The sequence below is a fragment of the Polypterus senegalus genome, chromosome 8, assembly GCF_016835505.1.
Source record: "Polypterus senegalus isolate Bchr_013 chromosome 8, ASM1683550v1, whole genome shotgun sequence".
NCBI classification, from domain to species: Eukaryota; Metazoa; Chordata; class Cladistia; order Polypteriformes; family Polypteridae; genus Polypterus; species Polypterus senegalus.
In genome coordinates, this window is record NC_053161.1 from 164,575,784 (window position 1) to 164,601,621 (window position 25,838).

At 40.2% G+C, this 25,838-nt stretch overlaps 2 protein-coding genes and 1 pseudogene across 2 annotated transcripts in view; all 3 read left to right on the forward strand.

Moving 5' to 3' along the window:
* Positions 1-18,910, forward strand: part of LOC120533367 — a 28,784-nt pseudogene extending 9,874 nt beyond the window's left edge.
* The window catches only part of LOC120534677 (zinc finger protein 708-like), a 90,149-nt gene that overhangs the window by 49,523 nt on the left and 14,788 nt on the right, over positions 1-25,838 (forward strand). The window lies entirely within an intron of this gene.
* Positions 20,020-21,801, forward strand: LOC120533325 (leucine-rich repeats and immunoglobulin-like domains protein 2). Its single transcript, XM_039760173.1, has one exon. It carries the CDS (start codon positions 20,092-20,094, stop codon positions 20,914-20,916), a length of 825 nt encoding a protein of 274 aa, XP_039616107.1. The 5' UTR covers positions 20,020-20,091; the 3' UTR covers positions 20,917-21,801.

Below are 25,838 nucleotides of genomic sequence, written 5' to 3' on the forward strand. Positions count from 1 at the left end.
ATTAACTTTATTCTTCTTTAACCATTCTTTGGTAGAACGACTTGTGTGCTTAGGGTCGTTGTCTTGCTGCATGACCCACCTTCTCTTGAGATTCAATTCATGGACAGATGTCCTGACATTTTCCTTTAGAATTCTCTGATATAATTCAGAATTCATTGTTCCATCAATGAAGGCAAGCCGTCCAGGCCCAGATGCAGCAAAACAGGCCCAAACCATGATACTACCACCACCATGTTTCACAGATGGGATAAGGTTCTTAGGCTGGAATGCAGTGTTTTCCTTTCTCCAAACCTAACGCTTTTCATTTAAACCAAAAAGTTCTATTTTTGGTCTCATCCGTCCACAAAACATTCTTCCAATAGCCTTCTGGTTTGTCCACGTGATCTTTAGCAAACTGCAGATGAGCAGCAATGCTTTTTTTGGAAAGCAGTGGCGTTCTTCTTGCAACCCTGCCATGCACACCATTGTTGTTCAGTGTTCTCCTGATGGTGGACTCATGAACATGAACATTAGCCAATATGAGAGAGGCCTTCAGTTGCTTAGAAGTTACCTTGGGGTCCTTTGTGACCTCGCTGACTATTACACGCCTTGCTCTTGGAGTGATCTTTGTTGGTCAACCACTCCTGGGGAGGGTAACAATGGTCTTGAATTTCCTCCGTTTGTACACAATCTGTCTGACTGTGGATTGGTGGAGTCCAAACTCTTTAGAGATGGTTTTGTAACCTTTTCCAGCCTGATGAGCATCAACAACTCTTTTTTTGAGGTCCACAGAAATCTCCTTTGTTCGTGCCATGATACACTTCCACAAACGTGTTGTGAAGAGCAGACTTTGATAGATCCCTGATCTTTAAATAACACAGGGTGCCCACTCACACCTCATTGTCATCCCATTGATTGAAAACACCGGACTCGAATTTCACCTTCAAACTAACTGATGTGGAGCCGACCCAGACACAGACAGGTGGAAATGTTGTTAATCACCACCACACGTATTTATTTACAATAATATTTACAATTTATAGTCACACAGACTCAGTCCATTTAGTACACAAACCCCCCAACACACAGTCCTGGCCACAAAATGCCTTTCTTCGGGCCGCCTCCATACCTCTTCTGCCTCATCCTGCTTCAACCCAACTCCAGCCTCGAATGAAGGGTGACGGCCCCTTTTATTCTCTCCCAGACGAGCTCCAGGTGGCTCCCGGCATTCCCTCGTTGGCCACACCCCAGCGTGGTGGAAGTGCTGGCTGTTCTCCCTGCAGCTCTCCAGGTGTCCTTCCTAATCTTCCCCCCAGTATGGTGGAAGTGCTGAGGGAACAGGTCCCCAAGGCATTGGGGCGCCTCCTGGCGGTGACCACGGGCCCCTGCAGGGTGGGGTTTCCATGCCCTTAACCCGTGGCCCCCAAAGCAACCAGGAAGGCGGCCCCTACGTGATCCAGGGTGGGCGCAGACCCACATCTGGTCCCTCACGGCATCCCGGCCGGGTCGTTGCTCCTGGAATCCCTGACACTGATCATCCTAGAGGTTCACATACTTTTGCCACTCACAATTATGTAATATTCAATCATTTTCCTTAATAAATAAATGACCAAGTATAATATTTTTGTCTCATTTGTTTAATTGGTTTCTCTTTATCTACTTTTAGGACTTGAGTGAAAATCTGATGATGTTTTAGGTCATATTTCTGCAGAAATATAGAAAATTCTAAAGGGTTCACAGACTTTCAAGCACAACTGTAGCTTCCATGGTCACAGGGGCCCTCAGACTTCTTCATCACAGTAAGGTGGCGATTGCTGAACAGGCAGTTTATACATGCACTAGTTGTTTTATACAAAAAGTGGGGGAATAAATTATTTGATCCCCTGCTGAATTTGTAAGTTTGCTCATTTACAAAAAAATGAACCGTCTCTAATTTTATGGCAGTTTCATTTTAATGGAGAGAGACAGAATGCAAAGCAAAAAATCCAGAAAAAACCCATTATATGAAAGTTATAAATTAATTTCCATGTCATTGAGAGAAATGAGCATTTGATCCCCTACAACCCAGCCAGAATCCTGTCTCCCACAGATTGGCTCTGTGCTCAGAGCCTCCAGTTTAACGGCTCACAAATGAGCCACGTGAAGCGCGTGCAGACTTTGGTTTTGGTGGCCCATGATGATGTCACATGCAGGTCGTACCACTTCAGCACAAGTAGATATTGCTACAGAACCAGTAAAATGGGCATGAATATCATTTTCGACTTCAGCCAATCATATATTAAATTTGCGTACGTCAGGCACTGATCATCCAATTGAAAATTTAAACTACGCGGTCAATCACCTTTTAATTTAAAAAAATCGCCAATCTGTGTTATTTGTCATTCATTTTCCACTTTAGCCAATTGCCTTATGGATACGTAAAAAGAAAGGTGGGAGTAATTTGTAAAAGGTTGACTGTTGTTGTTTACTCGAATGTCCAAACGAAATACTGTAGTCGCCTACATTTAATAGGTCACCTTAAAGACAAACATATTACAATTTTAAACATTGAATAAACTGTCAGAGTTCAATCTTTACTACTATAATACACAACCTTAAAATATGTTTATTACTTTCATTACTATTTATCCACGTTTATTTATTTATGTATTCCTAATATTCCATCGTAGCCCCTTCTATCTGCAGGTCAGCCTCTGTTCTTTGTTTGCTGATGTCTGTTAAATATTCTGCGGTCTTCATGTCTGTTCTCAACATACCAGCAGCTCTAGTGAGTTTCTTGCCTGTGGATCTCGTATTCAAGTTTGTTTTTAGCTGTATTATGATTACAAAATATTACAAATCACATACTTGACACTCTCACGTTCATGTATCAGGAATAGACAACGTTAAGAAAGCTGGCAATAAAATTGTGACTTTAAAGAATCCATTGGCTGTCTCTATGTTATCAATGTTAAATGTAAGAAACACAGTTATTATAGAGCTAATAGTCACCTTTCAATTATCTTCTATACATATAAAGGAGAGTTGGGATCCAAGAGACTGTGTTTGTGTGTTTGTGAAGGGAGGGTGAGGGAGTCACGTGATCATCTCCCCTCCCATTTACGTCATTTCATTCACTTCATTTCGCTCTGAGCTGAGCTCTGCAGCTGACGCGGTCTTGCCGTTCTTTCTCCTTAGTGTTTAGTCTTCTCTCCTTTACTGATGTACTGTTTACTAGACGCAGTACTTACTGAATAGTATTTTTTCCTTTAGTGTTTCTACTTAGTGTTTCTTTGTGTTTAGTACTCGCGGTGTGCCGGTGTTCCCGGCGGTGTTGCGGTTTACTGTTACTTTCTACTTCGATTTTGTACTTTAGTGTTTAGTAGACTTTTACTTTATCTCATTTACTGTTGTTTTTTACTGTTGTTCCCGGCGGTGTTGCCGTTTTTCCCGTTTCCATTTTTTATGTAGCATGTTCACGAATTAGTCATAGAGAAAATTTATATATTTTGGCTCCAGGAGGACAAACCAAAAATGTTGTATATAAAGAAGCTCTATAAGTCGCATGTAGATATATAATTATTCCAAATACAGCGACTGCAGCGAAGCGCACGAGGTCTGCTAGTTATTTTTATAATGAAGTTTACTATGTTAAACGATCTGTGAAGAGCAAATATTATGCCTTAAAAAGAGTAATAATTGTGCAGATTTTTGTGACACTGCACCTGTTAATCAGGGTATTCAATTATTTGACTTAATTGGAACTTTATTACTTTTGAGATTTTAAATACCTCTTTAAGATCATCAAATATATGTTTATTATAATACGTATCATTTATGCAGAAGTTACATTTAGATATTAAAACATAACCAATGTTTGTTCATATCTCATTTAACCTCCATTTGACTTCATCAGGTCCGCAGCGCTCCCCGGGAGCCTCCGCCCTGGATCAGTTACCTGAATATGAACTATAACGACCTGACAGCAGTTCCTTTTGTGGGAGAAGTGACCTGGAATATCACAGTTTTGTCTCTGGCTCACAATCAGATTCCTGAGATTGTTGCGGACCAACTTTAGCCGTATGTGGCATTGGATTCTTTGGATTTAAGTTCCAACTTCATTTCGGAGGTTCAAGTGGATTCTTTTCTCCGAATGCACTTGGAATACCTAAATCTGAGTAACAACAGGATTGGACTTCTTGAACCTGGATGCTTTGACAATATTTCTAGCTCACTGGTGGTTTTTGAAACTCAACAGAAATCGAATACACATTCTCCCCCTGAAGACCTTCAAACTTCCACCGCTGCAGTTTCTGGAATTGAAAAGAAATCGCATAAAAGTAGTAGAGAGTCTTACCTTTCAGGGTTCAGAGTCCCTGAAGTCATTGAAGATTCAACGTAATGGAATAGTTAAGCTTATGGATGGAGCTTCTTTTGGTCTAAACAACATGGAGGAACTGGAACTGGAGTACAATAATCTGAGAGAAGTAAGCAAGGGCTGGCTGTATGGGCTACATAAGCTACAAGTGCTTTGCGTGAGCCATAATAGTACATATAGATAGTTAGTGTCAAAGAGGTGTGAATTTGATTGATGGCTTTAAGCCCCGCCCCAAATATGATGGATGACATTAAGCCCCGCCCCAAATATGAAAATATGAAAATATGAAAATTATGAAAATATGGAAATATGAAAATATGAACTATGAAAATATAATTTATGTAAATATGAAACTATAAAAGTATGAAAATGTATTTATAATCTTAGGACACGTGGGTTTATTTTATAAACATTAGGTTCAAAATTAATACTGTGAAATTAAATATACACTTATCTTGCAGTCATAGCTATGCTTATGTGTAACTTTCTGAAAATATTCACAGACCCGCGCTAAGATATAAACTCACGGACACATTTTATAAGCATTAGATTCAAAACTAATATTATAAAATTAAATATACACTTATCCCGCGTGCAAAGCCACGCATATGTACGGCTACATAAAAACGCTATAAAATATTCACACAACGCTCTAAGTTATAAACTAATTGCAAGAAAATAAATATACTGTAATATCCCTTCCCAGACGGGCAAGTGTTAGTAAATTATCAAATAAAAGAACTAATCAATGGTTTATATTCACTTTCCTTCTTACTTCAACAAGCTGACAACCACAACGTAGGCAGGACAAAGAAAAACGCGCACCACTAAAAATCCTACACCCATACAAGAAAATAAAATTTTCTAAAAACGATTTTCACTCCACCTCCAAGTTTTAAGTTCACGACACGCGTCTTTATCTTTCCTTCACCCCATAACTGAAATGATGTTCACCCACAGCCAACTCAAACAAACTAACTAAAACGAACGCATATGCATGACTACATAAAATATTCACACAACGCTCTAAGTTGCAAGAAAATAAATATACTGTAATATCCCTTCCCAGACGGGCAAGTGGTAGTAAATTATCAAATAAAAGAAGTAATCAATGGTTTATATTCACTTTCCTTCTTACTTCAACAAGCTGACAACCACAACGTAGGCAGGACAAAGAAAAACGCGCGCCACTAAAAACCTACTCCCATACAAGAAAATAAAATTTTCTAAAATCGATTTTCACTCCACCTCCAAGTTATAAGTTCACGACAAGAGTCTTTCCTTCATAGCCAACTCAAACCAAACTAAGCTCACGGCACACCCTTAAATAAAAACGATTTTCACTCCGCCTCCAAGTTTTGAATTCACGACGCGTCTTTATCTTTCATTCACCCCATAACTGAAATGATGTTCACCCCTCAAACCAGACTAACTAAAACGAACGCATATGCATGACTACATAAAAACGCTATAAAATATTCACACAACCGCTCTAAGTTGTAAACTAATAGTAAGAAAATAAATATACAAATTTTTTTTTTTTATTCATTTAATAACTTACAGGTGGGTTTATCCCCCTATCATTCCCTAATGGGGCAAACCCCCGCAGCCCCTTTTGTGGGAATGACCTAAAATATAAGTTTTTTGGCCCAAAAAATTTTGTTTTGGCCAAACCCTTTCCTTATTTTTCTTTGGGATTTTTGGATTTAGTTAATTCATTTGGGGTTCAAGTGGATTCTTTCTGGAAAACTGGAAATAAAAAAAGTTGGACTTCTTAAACCGGATGGAAATTTTAGCTCACTGGTGGTTTGAAACTCAACAGAAATCGAATACATTCTCCCCTGAAGACCTTCAAACCCACCGCTGCAGTTTCTGGAATTGAAAAAAAATCGCATAAAAGTAGTAGAGGTCTTACCTTTCAGGGTTCAGAGTCCTGAAGTCATTGAAGATTCAACTAATGGAATAGTTAACTTATGGATGGAGCTTCTTTTGGTCTAAACAACATGGAGGAACTGGAACTGGAGTACAATAATCTGAAGAAGTAAGCAAGGGCTGGCTGTATGGGCTACATAAGCTACAAATTGCTTGAGGCATAGTAGTACATATAGATAGTTAGTGTCAAAGAGGGGTGAATTTGATTGATGGCTTTAAGCCCGCCCCAAAAATGATGGATGACTAAGCCCGCCCAAATGAAATAGAAAAATATGAAAATTATGAAAATATGGAAATATGAAAATATGAACTATGAAAAATAATTTATGTAAATATGAAACTATAAAAGTATGAAAATGTATTTTTAATCTTGGACACGGGTTTATTTTAAAACATTTGGTTCTTATCTTTAAAAAACACTATCTTGCAGTCAGCATGTTTTGGTTTTTTGAAAATACCAGACCGCCAAGATAAACTCACGACCCTTTTTAAAATTGCAAAAAAATTAAAATAAAAAAACATTCGCCTCATAGCAGTAACTTTCTGAAAATATCACGGCCCCTTTAAAAATACGGACATTTTATAAGCTAGATTCAAAACAAAAAATTCAAATACACTATCCGGCCCAAACTTGTCCTCCCCCAAAAAAACCCTCATCTTTTTTTAATTTTACCAGGCCTTTCGTAAGGCCTTTTGGTTGCCAGTTTTTAAAAATTTAGGTCCCCATGTTTCTTAACAAAAGCAATTTTTAAGTTTTTTTTTTTATAAAATAAATTTTTTTTCACCCCAAAAAAAAGGTTTAAAATAACCCCTTTTCATTTTTTTAAACTTCACCTTTTCACACTTCTCTTAAAAACCCCTAAAAAAATAACTTTTCTAAACGAAGGCTTCTTTTTATAAGTAAAAAAAACCCCTTTAAAATTTAAGAAACCTACTGTTTCAAACCAAAAATTGTATTTTCAAAATGTTCACCAAATTTATTTAAAACCTCACCCCTTTATAAATTAAAATTAAATACGGTTATTTTTCCTTAAAAAAAATACAAAATTGTTCCTTCTGAAACATTAAACCTTGAATAAATAAAGCCCCGATATTTATAAACCCCTCATTTTTAAAACATTATTTTTGCGTGGGTTCTGCTTAAAAACTCTAAAAATTAAAATTTAAATTAAATTCCCAAAATTGGTTTTTTTACCCATATAACCATTAAATTTTTAAATAAAAAACCTTTCACGAAAAGGATACCTCTGGTATTAAACTTCAGTTGATCAATAGGAAACCCAAAGCCCCCATGCAAGGCGAACACATTTGACCGCCAATTTAAACGCTTGGGGAACAAACTTAGTGTTAAAATATTTATTGTAACAATTCATGCTTTTATTTAATGAAATCGGAAAATCGTACGATTATTAAACCAACCCCACACCATTCAAAGGGTTTGAGAATAAAGTTGCCTTTTTAAAAATTTATAAGACCCTGCTCTTTGTTAACTCGTTAATCGGTTAAATGTCAAAGCCTTTTACATACCTATGGTCTAAGAACAATATTATTAGACGAACTACTTCCTACTAACGATTCCTCCCTTTTATACCAAAATGACAATGAACTTTAAAAAACTCCGAGAAAAGTTATTAAAAACATCCGCGTTGAACACAGCGTTTCTCGCTTCTATGGCACTTGATAAAAAGTTATTTATATGCCGAGTACAAACACAGCTCTTTCTGATACTGTATTTCAGCCGCTTTAATCTTGTAAATATCAAAATTGATCTAGTTTCATATGGTTTGCATGTATACCCATTTACATCAACTTTAAAATACACGGGCTACCCAAGAAACGACTCTCGTAAAAAATAACGTTTACATGATTAAGCCCTTTTCCAATTTATATCATTCATATTCAACTTGGCCCATAATGCTGAAGTCACAAAAAACACTAGAGACATAAAGGAAATGTTAAAACAAAAATGACAGAACGGTGCACCTGACTGTAAAGCCACGCCCTTTCTACATTACCGGACGTGTCTCTGTTGGTGTGGTCAGGTTTTAAAGGGAAAAGCCAGCCTCATTGTTAGTAAATAAAATTTAACCCTAAATGCATTGTCATTTAGATTCAGCTATTATCACTCCAGCCTTTGTTGGATTGTATTTATGGTCACATTTTGGTGCCCAAGCTTTAACACTTTATTTACATTTAACCTTTCTTTAACATAGCATTTTCTGTCTCTAAGAAGATATGTCCTAAATGTTATGTTTAAATACTATATTTTTTGGTTGTAATTATCATCTTAACTTTTCCTGCATTATCCTGATAATATCCCTAATTAGCACAATTCTGGCAAACCACCGAATAGATCTGGGGAATGCCATATTCAGGTAAAAGGATTTCAAATATCAACCAGAGTAACATTTAAATGCTACAGATCCTGGGTATTTTGCATATTAAGCCACATTAAAAGTGGAATGTTAAGGATTAACGAATTTGCAAATGGCCCAGATTAAAATGCATAAAATAACATTACCAATAACTGCCATTCTGTGATAACATTTTGCCAAAACAGATGAGGGATTTATAAAATTCGAGCTCTCTTAAATCTTGTTGACTGTAAACATGTCAGTTTGTACACTTTCCCATGGGGTTGGGGGAAAGAAGGTAGCAGATCTGACCCTATTTGTATAATGTTTACATGTTCTCTCTAGCCACAGGGCTTTCGTGATTTTTTACAAAACATGTAACTTGGTTAATTACAAGCTCTAAACTGGCCTGTTTCCGCAATGCCAAGCCCTAAATATAGTAGGTGACATGCCAGACCTTATGCCTGACGCTGCTTGGATTAATCATGTTCACAAATGAACGATGTACTTAAAAGGTTGGGTCCTCCACATGTTGGGTAGTTATGAATGGAAGTCTGATTTAGAAATAGTTTTCCCCCAAAAATGCAGGAACAGGTTCTGATACCACATCCTGAAAATGTGGGTGGTTGTGACTTATTCAAATGATCCTGATAAAAAAACCCAAGCCACTGTTTATTAATACTGTTTTCAGTACACCCAGATTCAGTCTGACGCCTAATTTCCTTTCCCGGATTAATCAATCCGAGCTAAATGCGATAAACCTGGTGTAAAGAAAAAATTTGATGCTAATCAGATGTTTTTCTTCTGCATTATGTAGCATGCCAAAAGATCGGGGAAATGAGGTTCTGGATCATGTAAGTCGGGGAAAAATAAAGCCCGTCCTAAAGCTTTGTCACTGTGGCCCCACTCAACTTCATTTACGGGAAATTTTGCTCTTCAAGCAGTCTGAGTTTTGTTAGGGGTTTGGGTGAGACACCCAGGATATACAAATGAAAGCCATTGTACTTACCGTTTGATTATCGGCAACAGCTTAAGGTGATAGCCACTGACCCTTCAAAACAGTGAACCCACTTTTTCGTTCAGAGACCATCCACCCACGTCTACATTTTGAATGTCAGCTCTTTAAAGGTAAACATGTTTTCTACGATCCAGTTGTCATGTTCGGACGGGAGAATGTCTTCAATGGTTAGGATATAGTCAACCGAGAAATGCATCAAGGTCATTAAGATAGTAAGCCGGTTATCCCCCAAAGGCATTCATTGAGCAACAGAAGCACTTTTGGGAAAAACCGGGGTCAACCCCAGAGCCTCTTCATAAACCCCCTTTTGTCTCAGAAGACTATAGTGCAAACAGCCTCATAGGCGCTGCAGGTTGTGAATCTCAAATTTGAGGGTTGCAGACTCTTGTGATTTTTGTCAGGGAGTCAAGGGCTTGTACCCATGCAGGCCTCCAGTTAAAGCCACCATTGTGGATTATCTTCATCTGCTTCACTAGTGTTTTTTTCCTGAATTGTTGGTCCCAAGGAGAAGAAGTTGATCTCACGGCATTGCCGCTGACTCTCAGAGCGCAGGTGTCGGCATTCTGGAGAACACCGACGGTCCCTTTTTCCTCCAGCTTGCCAACACCCCAAATGTTCATCCGGGAGAGGGGTTAGAGAAGTATGTGAGGATGATGAAGCAGGGACACTTAGCTCTGCTGTAAGTGAGTAGACAGCCTTGATGACCGGTGCTGTTTCCCCAGTCATATACATCATTGCTGTTGACGCCCTGCCCCTGAATACACACAACGGCCTTCCAACTTGTCCTAGCAAAAGGTTGCCAGACTGCAGAGCGGTCAGGTAGTGCTTCTTTTTTCGCCAATATCATAGCATTTTCACATCCGCCAAAACTGTAGCACATTCCTGTTAATGGAACGACCCCTCTCCTCTGCTGTTCCACGGGAAACAGAAAATCCCTTCTCCCCACCTCTGCATGGTTACTTCATGTCCCTGTTCCAAAGTGGGTGCAACGCTTATCCAGCCGGTTTCTGCCGCCTGCATGAGAGGAAGTGGCGCTAGCACGCAATCTGGTTGGTGTGGAGAGGTGAGAGACACTTGATGGAGGCAACTCGATGCATAACAACAGAGCAGGAAATAATCTTAAATTTTAAAAAAAGTGCTGGCGCCTTTTAGATAGATTTGTGCGTGATATAAATTAATAAAAGCTACACCACACGGCAGTTTAGCCTAGAAATACGACACTTGAATAACGGAAGTTCAGCATTTTTTTCTTTATACATATATTGAGTGCATTTCTTTTCAGAACCTGATGAAGCTAATTACAAATAGTCAATGAGTACAGTAACATACCCATCCCAGTCTGTGTATCAGATTAACGCCTGGCACTGAACCTCAAGAGATATGGCACCTCTTTTTGAGTTTACAATCCTACAGTTGTACCCCTTTAGAACGGGTACTTGTAGACCAGCGTGGAAAAGATACTCGGCAGAATGTTTGGTAAAATGATGTTACTGTCATAGTACAGTTACGATGTGATTTGTAAGGGTGAGAAAATTGTCTTTGACAAAATTGCCGCAGAATTGATTGAGCAGGAGTAACTGTACTACTTGACAGTAAATCATTTTACCAAACATTCTGCGAGATCTTTCCACCGCTTTGGGCTACATAGACCCGCTCTAAATGTCAACTGTAGGATTTTAAACTCAAATGAGTGCCATATCTCTTGAGGTGCAGTGCCAGAGCGTTTAAACTGATCACAGACTGGGATGGATTTCTGTACTCATTGACTATTTGTGAAATTAGCTTCATCAGGTTCTGAAAAGAAAAGACCTAATGTATAAAAGAAAACATCGTGAACTTCCGCTATTCAAGTGTCGATTTCTAGGCCTTTGCGCCGTGTGGGTGGCTTTTATTAATTTATGTCACACAAACCTTCTAAAAGGCGCGGGACTGTTTTTAAAATTTACAGATTATTTTCCTCTCTGTTGTTAGCATGAGTTGCCCATCAAGTGTCTCTACCTTCCACACCAACCAGATTGTGCCGGTAACGGCACTTCCTCTCATGGGAGGGGCAGAACCGCTGGATGCGGCACTTTTTCATTTGGAACAGAGGACATGGAACCATGAGGGTGGAGGGAGAAGGATTTTCTGTTTCCAGTGGAACAAAACAGAGGAGAGGCAACTGTCCATTAACAGGAATGTGCTGCAGTTTGCTTGGCGGATGTGAAAATGCTATGGGGTATTGGCCGAAAGAAGAAGACTACCTGACCGGGCCTTGCAGTCTGGCAACCTTTTGCTAGAGCAGTTAAGGCCGCGTGTGGTTTGTGAGCAGGACGCCCGCAGCAATGATTGTATATGACTGAAGAGCAAACCGTCATCAGCTGTCACTCACTACAGCAGAGCTTTAAAAGTGTCCTGCTTTCATCATCCTCCTTCACGCATACTTTCTCTAACTCTCTCAGGATGAACATGGGATGTTTGGGAAAGCCTGGGGGAAAAGGAGGCCGGTTTCTCGCAGAATCGATCGACACCGCGCCTGAGAGTCACGGCAATGCCCGGAGATCAAGCTTTTCCTTGCACCAGAATTCAGGAAAGCACATAGGAAGAGATAAGATAATCCACAATGGTGGCTTTAACTTGAGCCGATGGGGTCAAGCCTTGACCTGACAAGAATCACAAGAGTCCTGGGAACCTCAATTTGAGATCCAACCCTGACAGCGCTAGAGGCTGTTTGCACTGACTAGCGCTAAAAAGGTTCATGAAGAGGTCTGGGTGACCCAGGTTCAGAGTTCTTGTGGTCATGTTTTCTCTGCAGGCTAATTACACTTAATTGTATTTCTCATCTGTTTACTATTACTATCCATCCGTTAAGAATCCAGCCTCACGACATTACCTGACTCAAGATTGTAAAGCGAGACAACAGGACTGGGGGCTGAAAAAATTTCACGAGTTTGAAGGATGTCGAGGGAAAGACAAGCTGTCCTTAGATGAAAGGAGTAAATCTTTTCGTGCTGCTTCCAGTCAATACATCTTGACAAACAGTCCTGCAAAGAAATCACTACTGCACCTTCAGCTTGCCTAGCTACAAAGGGTGCCAGACTGAGAAGGGTCAGGTAGTGCTTCTTCTTTCGAGAATATCATTACCATTTTCACTCGCCAAGCAAACTGTGACACATTCCTGTTATGGAACGTTTGCCTCTCCTCTGCTTTCCACTGGAAACAGAAATCCTTCTCCCTCACTCTGCGGTTACTTCATGTCCTCTGTTCAAAATGTAAGGTTTACAGCTTATCAGCGGTTTCTCTACCCCTGCATAGAGGGAAGATGGCTGCGTTGAAGCTCAACAATCTGGATAAGTGTGGAAGGTGGAGAAACCTTGATGGGCAACTTCTGCATGCATAACAACAAGGCAGGAAAATAATCTTAGATTTTAAAAAACAGTCTGGGCTCATGTATTAGATAGATTTGTGCGTACGATAATTGTGAAAAAGCACACCACTGCGAGCAGCTAGGCCTAGAAATCAGACACTTGAATACGGAGTTCAGGATGTTTTCTTTTATACATATTTGAGTGCATTTCTTTTCAGAACCTGTGAACTAATTTCACAAATAGTCAATGAGTACAGTAACATACCATCCCATCTGTGTATCAGATTAACGCTCTGGCATTGACTCTCAAGAGATATGGCACCTCTATTTGTAGTTTACAATCTACAGTTGTACCATTTAGAGCGGTCTTATGTGAACCAGGATGGAAAGATCTCGGCAGAATGTTTGGTAAAATGATGTTACTGTCAGTAGTACAGATTACGAATGTGATTTGCAAGGGTGGAAAATATTGTCTTTGAAAAATTGCGTCAATTGCATTGAGCGGAGTAACTGTACCGAACAGAAATCATTTAAGACATTCTGCTGCAATCACCCGCTGTATCTTCATACCTTTCGTGAACACATGCTAAGGATTAGTCAGCTAAATGAGTTGCGCATTACAGGTGCAGTGCCAAGCTGATCACGGAAGCGTAGCTGACATTGCTGTTGTGGTAAATGCGAAGCGCTCGCTGTAATACATGGCTGAACCCGTACATGGGCACAGATCAGGACTGTTGTGGCTGCTGTGCGCGATTCTGAAGAGCGACCAGGCGTTTTCGGCGATGACTGAGCCGTTAACGAGGTTGCCATCGCAGTGTCTCACCGCTGGCTCGCATTGCTGAACTGCCGTGCGACGTTTGGCGGCCGAATGGCGGGAACTTTCGTGATTTGGTGCATGATTCCATTACCGGTAGTGATGTGAGAGATGACATTTTGCGGCATTGTCCGTTGCAGCAGACAAAACTTGTCAGTAGCGGGACGTGCTAGGATTAAGCGACGCGGCTGCCATCTGCCACGCTGAATTTCGAGATCATCGTGCCTGCGGCAGGGCACTGAGGATGTTGCTCTCGGAGGAAGGACGTGGTGCCGTGATGCGTCGTGTCGCGGCCGGGCTGCGCATGACGAGGCGTGAACATGTGCGCGCTGGCCGGGGGGGGCGCAGGGATGTGACCATAACATACAATCCAACAAAAGGCTGGAGTGATAATAGCTTGAATCTAAATGACAATGCATTTAGGGTTAAATTGTTATTTACTAACAATGAGGCTGGCATTTCGCTAAAGCCTGACCACACCAACAGAGAGACACGTCACGGTAATGTAGAAAAGGGCGTGGCTTTACAGTCGGGGTGCACACGTTCTGTACATTTTTTGTTTTAACATTTCGCTTTATGTCTCTAGTGATTTTTGTGACTTCAGCATTATAGGGCCAAGTTGAATATGAATGATATCAATTGGAAAGGGCTTAAATCATGTAAACGTTATGTTTTACCGAGAGATCGTTTCTTAGGTAGCCACGTGTATTTTAAAGTTGATGTAAATGGGTATACATGCAAACCATATGAAACTAGATCAATTTTGATATTTACAAGATTAAAGCGGCTGAAATACAGTATCAGAAAGAGCTGTGTTTGTACTCGGCATATAAATAACTTTTTATCAAGTGCCATAGACAGCGAGAAACCGCTGTGTTCAACGCGGATGTTTTTAATAACTTTTCTCGCGAGCTTTTAAAGTTCATTGTGCATTTTGGTATATAAGAGAGAATCGTTAGTAGGAAGTAGTTCGTCTAATAATATTGTTCTTAGACCATAGGTATGTAAAAAGGCTTTGACATTTAACCGATTAACGAGTTAACAAAGAGCAGGGTCTTATGAATTTTAAAGGCAACTTATATTCTCAAACCCCTTTGAATGTGTGTGGGTTGGTTTAATAATCGTACGATTTTCCGATTTCATTAAATGAATTGTTACAAAAGCATGAATTGTTACAATAAATATTTTAACACTAAAGTTTGTTCCCCAAGCGTTTAAAATTGGCGGTCAAATGTGTTCGCCTTGCATGGGGGCTTCGTGGTTCTCGCTATTGATCAACTGAAGTTTAATACCAGAGGTATCCATGTTCTGTGAAAGAAAGTTTGTTCCCATTTAAATTTAACTGCCAAATGTGTTCGCATGGCGGTGAAAGAAAATTTATTTCCCCGAATTTATAAAAGGAGGCACACTTGCGGGTAATTGAATATTTCACTTTATAGAGTTTTTAAGACAGTTACAGCTACGCAGAACTATACATGACTAAAAAGCATGAAAAGTGTTTATAAAATGAGGTCGTGTCGTGAGTTTATATCTTACCGCGGGTCTGTGAATATTTTCAGAAGGTTACACATAGCTACAGTATAACGGCAAGACGTGTATATACTGTATTTAATTTCTTAATGTTTATAAAATGAGGCCGTGTATGGTGAGTTTATAACTTAGAACTTTAGGAGTGAACATTTTTTTAGAAAATCACACATATGCGTGGCTTTGCATGCAGGATAAGTGTACTGTATATTTAATATTAGTTTTGAATCTAGTGCTTATCAAATAAAGACGCGTGTCGTTAACTTATAACTTAGAGCAGAGAGTCCCTATCGTTTTAGAAAATTGTATATTTAATTTTAGTGGGTGTTCAGAGACAGTGCTGAAAAGCGTGTTAAGAATTTTAGTAAAAATCAGAAGGAGTGTATATATTCTTAATCGCTTTGATTCGGGGTGAGAATAAGTATTTTACTTTATGATATAAAAATAGAACACGTTTAAATTAGATTAAGACTTTTGTTAATTGATAACATGAAGGGGACCTAATTGCTGTAACGTCTGGCTAATGCCTAAAACAGCCGGTTATCAGAAAGGCCCTGGTAATTAAATTAAGAGACAGGCCTTGATCGATCATGTTTGGTGCATTCCGATGGGGGGAGGTACGTAATTGAAAACGAGTCTTTAGCTTAAGTTTTTTGAACCGGTGAAGTTTACAAAGAGGCGTTCAGGCATTTGGAGTGGCCATGTATTTTCGTGCTTTTGATTCTAATGCAGCTTATACCGTTTTTAGAAATTTGTATATTTATTTTCTTACTATTAGTTTACAACTTAGAGCGGTTGTGTGAATATTTTATAGCGTTTTTATGTAGTCATGCATATGCGTTCGTTTTTAGTTAGTCTGGTTTGAGGGGGTGAACATCATTTCAGTTATGGGGTGAATGAAAGATAAAGACGCGTGTCGTGAATTCAAAACTTGGAGGCGGAGTGAAAATCGTTTTTATTTAAGGGTGTGCCGTGAGCTTAGTTTGGTTTGAGTTGGCTATGAAGGAAAGACTCTTGTCGTGAACTTATAACTTGGAGGTGGAGTGAAAATCGATTTTAGAAAATTTTATTTTCTTGTATGGGAGTAGGGTTTTTAGTGGCGCGCGTTTTTCTTTGTCCTGCCTACGTTGTGGTTGTCAGCTTGTTGAAGTAAGAAGGAAAGTGAATATAAACCATTGATTACTTCTTTTATTTGATAATTTACTACCACTTGCCCGTCTGGGAAGGGATATTACAGTATATTTATTTTCTTACAACTTAGAGCGGTTGTGTGAATATTTTATGTAGTCATGCATATGCGTTCGTTTTTAGTTAGTTTGGTTTGAGTTGGCTGTGGGGTGAACATCATTTCAGTTATGGGGTGAAGGAAAGATAAAGACGCGTGTCGTGAACTTAAAACTTGGAGGTGGAGTGAAAATCGTTTTTAGAAAATTTTATTTTCTTGTATGGGTGTAGGATTTTTAGTGGTGCGCGTTTTTCTTTGTCCTGCCTACGTTGTGGTTGTCAGCTTGTTGAAGTAAGAAGGAAAGTGAATATAAACCATTGATTAGTTCTTTTATTTGATAATTTACTAACACTTGCCCGTCTGGGAAGGGATATTACAGTATATTTATTTTCTTGCAATTAGTTTATAACTTAGAGCGGTTGTGTGAATATTTTATAGCGTTTTTATGTAGCCGTACATATGCGTGGCTTTGCACGCGGGATAAGTGTATATTTAATTTTATAATATTAGTTTTGAATCTAATGCTTATAAAATGTGTCCGTGCGTTTATATCTTAGCGCGGGCCTGTGAATATTTTCAGAAAGTTACACATAAGCATAGCTATGACTGCAAGATAAGTGTATATTTAATTTCACAGTATTAATTTTGAACCTAATGTTTATAAAATAAACCCACGTGTCCTAAGATTATAAATACATTTTCATACTTTTATAGTTTCATATTTACATAAATTATATTTTCATAGTTCATATTTTCATATTTCCATATTTTCATAATTTTCATATTTTTCATATTTTCATATTTGGGGCGGGGCTTAATGTCATCCATCATATTTGGGGGCGGGGCTTAAAGCCATCAATCAAATTCACACCTCTTTTGACACTAACTATCTATATGTACTACTAGCCATAATGCAGTTAGCAGAATTAGCCCAGATGCATGGGATTTTTTTCAAATTATTGGCTTGTCCTCTAACCACTTAACTCGTTTGGATGAAACTACTTTTGCTGGCCTTGGGACTCTTGAGAGCCTTCATTTAGGGGACAATGCTTTGAGTCACCTTGCTGACGGAGTTTTTAACAGCCTGTCTAACCTCCAAATTTTGTCTTTAAAGAACAACAAAATCTCTTGGGCAATTGAAGATTCAGTCGGAGTGTTTCTTGGCTTAGAAAAGCTGCACACACTGGTGCTTCAAGGAAATAGGGTAAAATCCATCACAAAGAGAGCATTTGCTGGTTTGGATAATCTCAAACATCTGGACTTGACAAAAATTTCCATAATGTCTATTCACCCAGATGCCTTTGCCCAGATGAATTTAAAAGAAATCTTAATGAACTCAAGCAGCCTGTTGTGCGACTGTCAGCTGGCCTGGCTCCGCCAATGGCTGGTCGAAAATAACTTCCAGGAGTCTGTTGTAGCAGTCTTTGCACATCCTGTTGGATTGGCTGGGAGCAGTATTCTTGACGTCAAGACAGAGGCTTTGATTTGTGATGACTTTCCAAAGCCTCTCATAGTGGTTCGCCCAGAGACTGCTGTAGCTTTGAAGGGTTCCAATGTCACTCTAACATGCCAGGCTCACAGCAGCAGTGATTCAGCGATGACTGTAGCTTGGAGGAAAGATGGAGAGCTTCTTTATGATGCTGTTATTCAGAATTTTGCCAGCTATAAAGAAAAGGAAGCTTAATTTATTGAATACACTTCAGTATTGCATCTTTTAAATATAAACTTTACTGATGAGGGCCGATACCAGTGTGTTGTGACAAATCATTTTGGTTCTAATTACTCCCAAAAGGCAAAGCTCACAGTGAATGAGCTACCTTCTTTAATGAAAGCTCCAATGGATCTCACCATAAGGACTGGTGCCATGGCCCGACTGGATTGTGCAGCTGAAGGTCATCCATTGCCACAGATTGCTTGGCAGAAAGATGGAGGCACGGATTTCCCAGCTGCACGAGAACGACGGATGCATGTCATGCCAGAGGATGATTTGTTTTTTATTGCAAATGTCAAAATTGAAGACATGGGAGTTTACAGCTGTACTGCCCAGAATACGGCTGGCACAATGTCTGCTAATGCAGCACTTGACTGTCTTAGAAACACCTTCCTTCATCAGGCCTTTGGAGGACCGCACAGTTGCTTGGGGAGAAACCGTTGTTTTACAGTGCATTGCTGGGGGCAGCCCTCCACTATGGCTAAACTGGACTAAAGAGGATGAGCCCCTAGTGATCACAGAGAGGCACTTCTCTGCTGCTGCCAACCAACCTTTGATAATTGTTGATGCTAATCCTGCAGATGCTGGAAAATATACACTCACCTAAAGGATTATTAGGAACACCTGTTCAATTTCTCATTAATGCAATTATCTAATCAACCAATCACATGGCAGTTGCTTCAATGCATTTAGCGGTGTGGTCCTGGTCAAGACAATCTCCTGAACTCCAAACTGAATGTCAGAATGGGAAAGAAAGGTGATTTAAGCAATTTTGAGCGTGGCATGGTTGTTGGTGCCAGACGGGCCGCTCTGAGTATTTCACAATCTGCTCAGTTACTGGGATTTTCACGCACAACCATTTCTAGGGTTTACAAAGAATGGTGTGAAAAGGGAAAAACATCCAGTATGCGGCAGTCCTGTGGGCGAAAATGCCTTGTTGATGCTAGAGGTCAGAGGAGAATGGGCCGACTGATTCAAGCTGATAGAAGAGCAACTTTGAAACTGAAATAACCACTCAGTACAACCGAGGTATGCAGCAAAGCATTTGTGAAGCCACAACACGCACAACCTTGAGGCGGATGGGCTACAACAGCAGAAGACCCCACCGGGTACCACTCATCTCCACTACAAATAGGAAAAAGAGGCTACAATTTGCACGAGCTCACCAAAATTGGACAGTTGAAGACTGGAAAAATGTTGCCTGGTCTGATGAGTCTCGATTTCTGTTGAGACATTCAAATGGTAGAGTCAGAATTTGGCGTAAACAGAATGAGAACATGGATCCATCATGCCTTGTTACCACTGTGCAGGCTGGTGGTGGTGGTGTAATGGTGTGGGGGATGTTTTCTTGGCACACTTTAGGCCCCTTGGTGCCAATTGGGCATCGTTTAAATGCCACGGGCTACCTGAGCATTGTTTCTGACCATGTCCATCCCTTCATGACCACCATGTACCCATCCTCTGATGGCTACTTCCAGCAGGATAATGCACCATGTCACAAAGCTCGAATCATTTCAAATTGGTTTCTTGAACATGACAATGAGTTCACTGTACTAAAATGGCCCCACAGTCACCAGATCTCAACCCAATACAGCATCTTTGGGATGTGGTGGAACGGGAGCTTCGTGTCCTGGATGTGCATCCCACAAATCTCCATCAACTGCAAGATGCTATCCTATCAATATGGGCCAACATTTCTAAAGAATGCTTTCAGCACCTTGTTGAATCAATGCCACGTAGAATTAAGGCAGTTCTGAAGGCGAAAGGGGGTCAAACACCGTATTAGTATGGTGTTCCTAATAATCCTTTAGGTGAGTGTACATGCCTTATGTCAAACACACTGGGCACTGAGAGGGGTCATATTTATTTAAACATTATTTCTACTCCAAACTGCGACTTGGTACCAGGCAGCCCTGGCTATGACACAGATGGTTGGACTACAGTTGGAATTGTGATTATTGTTGTTGTATGCTGTGTAGTCGGGACATCACTTATCTGGGTAGTAGTTATTTATCACATGAGGAAGAGGAATGAAGATTACAGCATTGGTAACACAGATGAAATTAATTTGCCAGCTGATATCCCAAGCTATCTTTCATCTCAGGGCACTCTTTCAGAGCCTCGGGATGGATATAACAACTCTGAGGCAGGGAGTCATCAGCAGCTAATGCCTCCATCATCAAATCGACATCCTCACAAAGCAGCAGATGGTAATTGCTACCTAGACTCGGGATGTGACACTGATGCAGACATTAACTCCTTTCTAGTACCTCGAATTAGTTCATTGTTTACAGGAAGAGATGGCTTTCCTTTACGAGATCAGCGTGATGGCATAGCACACGCAACTACAGGTTCTGGAACACTAGTTATTTGCTCTGACTGCTATGACAATGCAAACATCTACATTCGGACACGGGAGTGCTACCCTTATGCCTATCTGACTGAAGAAGACCTATTAGACAAGTCCCTATCTAGCAATGTACTGCAGCTACCTAAAGAACCTCTTGGCCTTCCCCAGCGAGGCAGCATGTTGTCAGATAAGCTTGTTGCTGAGAAGGATATGACCGTATTTCTTTCTAGAGCTACCAAGCCAGAAATTTCTTCGCAGACCCACAGTAATGAGACTGCACCTGTTCACTTTTGGCTCTCATGATGCTGAATTGACTTCAACGTCTGACATTTCACAACACGTGGTGCCGGGACATTCCAGTAGTCACATGCGGCCTGACAAAGGAGGAGCTACAGGAGTAGTATATACATTTTCAGACTCCTATGGGACATCAGTTTCACGGACACAGGAACAGACAAGTAGTTCTAGCAGGACTTCAGACTTGAGGGAACAAAAGACTGACAAAAAATAAAAAAAGAGCAGCAAGATAAGTTCCTCTTGAGTTACCCACTACCTCGAAATGAATGAAGTAAAGGCTAAACATTTTATCAATGTTTACATCCAATGGAACCAATGAAATGAGAGCATCTTGTCTGCTGCCACTTGCTGAAACTTTAAACACTGTTGCTACTCAGGATCCAATGAACAAGCTAAACTTGTGGCCACTCAGTTACCAAACACAGCCACGTTAACCTTCTACATCTGAGATACTCTAAGAGTTGTGGCAGTGATGCTGCTACTCAGTCGCCTCTCAGTCACAGGTGTTCAGTTTACTAAGGCTTCATCCAGGTACAGATGACTGATTTCCTGAGCAATTAAAAAAAGAGAAACCAGTTACTAGAAGTTATTTTGAACTGTAAATAGATTCAAACATTTTAAATGTTTATGTACAAATGTAAAACACTAATGTAAATATATATTTCTGGTATTACAAAGTATTGTTTGAATTTCTTAAACTGTTGGAAACCATACATTGTATAATATTGGTACGGAAATAAGAAATATATCATGAATTGTGTTTGAAGAATTTGGTGGCCTGCACCACCTCCACTTACTCAAAGCTTCACGATGCTCCATCATTGATGGACTAAAAGCCAGAAGCCTGCATGACCATCATCATCAAGTCCTTCCGTGAGAACCCTAAATCCAAAGAGAACTGTTTCATTTATGTTAGGTAGAATGCCCAGAGGGGACTGGGCTGTCTAATGGTCTGGAATCCCAACAGATTTTATTTTTTTCTCCAGCCATCTAAAGTTTTTTCTTGTTTTTTCTGTCCACCCTGATCATTGGACCTTACTCTTATTCGATGTTAATTAATGTTGACTTATTTTGTTTTCTTATTGTGTCTTTTATTTTTCTATTCTTTATTATGTAAAGCACTTTGAGCTACTGTTTGTATGAAAATGTGCTATATAAATAAATGTTGTTGTTGTTGTGGTGTGTTAAACACGTCAGCCTGTCTTTAGTGTCTCTGAGACTGGAGGAGGTCAGGAGTTCAACTGAACAGCAGGCACTGATGGGCATCAGCATCACGACTGTTAACAAGTTAGACATGGTAGATAGTTCAGCTGGGCATCATCCTATATGACTACCCAAGCAAACAGCATATTAATAGCATACATAGTCTGTATACTCCAGTATGGCCCTGCCATAACAACCTGTACAGCTGTAAACGACTCCACTTTACTGGTCATTTTAGCACACCCTATACTGAGTCTGTCTAATGTTAACCATTAAATAATTCAGTCTGAACAGCTGGGTATTTATTTTGACAGTGATTATTTCTGGTAAGGCATCTTATTTTCTTGTTTGTCATAGGTTTATACTGAAAAACTGTTTACATCAATATAGTTGTTCATCTGTTTCAGCTGCTTTGGGGCACTAGAGGGGCAACAATGAGACAACCCCCAATACAGGAACGAATGGTTTAACAGGTGGAGGGAGGCCACTGACATTTTTCTCATTTGTTTTTTTCACTCATTTTGCATTTGGCTAAGGTCATTGTCACTACTGGTAGCATGAGGCCATACCTGGACCCTACAGAGCTGGCACAGGTAGTCCAACTTCTCCAGGATGGCACATCAATACCACGTGTCATTGTCAGAAGGTTTGCTGTGTCTCCCAGCACAGTCTCAAGGGCATGGAGGAGATTCCAGGAGACAGGCAGTTACTCCAGGAGAACTGGACAGGGCCCCTCGTAGAAGGTCCTTAACCCATCAGCAGGACTAGAACCTGCTCTTTTGGCCAAGGAGGAAAAGGATGAGCACTGCCAGAGCCTACAAAATGACCTCCAGCAGACAGGCCACCGGTGCGTCAGAATTGGCATGTCCACCACTGGCACCCTGTGCTTTTCACAGATGAGAGCAGGTTCACTCTGAGAACATGTGACAAATGTGAAAGGGTATGGAGAACATTATGCTGCCTGTGACATTGTTCAGCATGACCGGTTTGGTGGTGGGTCAGTGATGGTCTGGGGAGGCATATCCATGGAGGGACATAGAGACATCTACAGGCTAGACAACAGTACCTTGACTGCCATTAGGTATCGGGATGAAATCCTTTCACCCATTACCAGACCCTATGCTGGTTCCTCCTGGTGCATGACAATGCCCAGCCTCATGTGGTGAGAGGATGAAGGAATTGATACCATTGACTGGCCTCTACACTCACTCCCCTGAAATCAATCCAATAGACATTACGTTTCGGTCCATTTGACACCACCAGGTTTCACCTCAGACTGTCCAGGAGCTCAGTGATGCCCTGGTCCAGATCTGGGAGGAGATCCCCCAGGCCACCATCCATCATCTCCTTAGGACGCTGTCAGGCGTAGGGCGGGAGCAAACAAACTACTGAGTATGATTTGGAGTTGCTGCAATGAAATTTTGGCAAACTGGACTCACCTGCCTGCCACATTATTTTTTCTCTTTGATTTTCGGGTTGTCTTTGAATTCAGCCCTCTCTCTGTAAGTTAATCATTTTCATTTCCATCCTTTCATTCCTAACACATCATCATTTCAGTACATAGCAGTAGAAATATCCAGCAGGATTTTTTTCTCATTGAGATCTCATGTGTTTTCAAAGTGTTCCCTTAATTTTTTTATCAGTTTATATATATATATATATATATATATATATATATATATATTATTTATAATATATTTATTTTTATATATATATATATATATATATATATATATATATATATATATATATATATATATAGTGACAGATTGGGGGCGCTATCGCTCCCTTGAACCCCTGTAGGGGGCGCTATCGCTCCCTTGAACCCCTGTCCAAGACTCCAGGCACCAGATAAAAGTCCAAAAGTTGACTTTATTTATATGCAACAGTACACAAAGCACCCTCTCATCCACTATACTCATCCAATACTCAATAATAATCACAATAAACAGTCCTCCACTCCCAGACATGTTGCCCTCCCATCACCCAGCTCAGCTCACCATCTTGGAGCTCCTACAATCCTTTTATATTCCCTGACCCGGAAGTGTTCCACTCCCCAGTTCACGTGATCCTTATCACTTCCAGGTCAGATAAAAATCATTTTCTTCATCCCAGAAGTATGTCACTTCTGCTGTCACTTTGCCTATGACGCACTTCTGGGTTATAGGGCACATATGACTCTTTGCTCCTCCCTCCAGCTCCCTCTAGCGGCCCCTGTGGTATCCAGCAGGGCTCTGGATGAAAACTCCATTATCCATGATTCCCTGCTGGTCTTCGGGGTACCTCCATGCTGCAAGGAGGGCTCCATCTGGTGGCCTGGGGGTATTGGCCGGCTACTTCATCAGGTAGTTGTAGATGCCATCTGTCAGCTTCTCATCTTCTACTGTATAGAGGTCATTACATGGTAGCCTTTAGGATCTTCATTATTTTTAAACCATTTGGATGACACCTTTTCAGATACAACAGCCTGTTGGACAAACAAATACAAGAGTTTGGTGCTATAAAGTCATCATAGTTCTTTACTGCTACATAATAACAATGTTTTACTTATTATCTGAATTAAAGTTACCAGCAAGTGATCATCTGCTCCATGGCCCTTTATGATGAACTCCAACAGTTTTTCAAGCTGAGTCCTCCTAGAGGCCCTGCTGATCTCTGCAGCCACAAAAACCCAAGCCCCTTGTTCTCGAGTTAGCTGCTCTACTGCAGCCACACAGCCAGCCTGCACTCCTACACGGTGGAAACACAAATAAAACATCAAATTGTCACATTTAGTATTTTTCTTGGGCAAGCTGTCTGGTTTTGGCCTGAACACTCCTGTTTTCTCATAAAAGTGGACATTTTGGAATAAAGTTCAAACTGTGAGGATTGCTCTGTGATTCACTACAAAAACTCTTGTTCATGGTGATCTCAATAGTTTTTTTTAGAATACATCAATTATTTCAGAGTATTATGAATACCCCAATCTGGACACTACCTAAAGTAATATGCAAGTCACAGGCATGCCATCCTAAGATAAAAAGGATATACTGTATACAGTGCTCTCCACTCCTATTGGCACGCCTTGTAAACATTAGTAAGAAGGGTTAGAATAAAAATCCCTGTCTGCTGAAGAAATGTCACCTTGCACTGAAAAAATTAGAAACATCTGACTTTTAATTGAAGCAAATTATTTCAAAGAAAAACAAAGCCCTCATCAAGAAATACATATTTTTAAAATTACAATTTTTCAAGGGGTGTCATTAATAGTGGGGGGCACGTTAAATGAATGCCACAATTAAAGGTATACCACACATGAAGAAAATTATATTATATTATATTATATTATACTAGCCAACCCGCGGCGTACCATACGCCGCATAATCAGGCCGTTTTTTAAATGATTTTTAAGCACAGGGAGAAAATTAACATTTGAAAAATCGGTAATGTAATAAATCAGCAAGAAAAGCAACATTATAACAATGCACGGAACGAACCAACACAGTAAAACAGTTTGTTATGGTGCACGCGGTATGTCGTAACCGAAAACTCGGTTTTTAAAGACTGCTTACTTCATTGTGTTTTACCCTCAGTTGTAAAGGATTGTTTTGAGGATCCCATGGGATACCCCTCGCAAACCGTTTAACACGCTGCATATGGCGATTCACCTCCGCGAGAAACATGCCTCTATGAACAGTCAACGTGGCTCGGAGGTGCCAGGAGTTGGTGGGCGTGGCTCCTTCTGC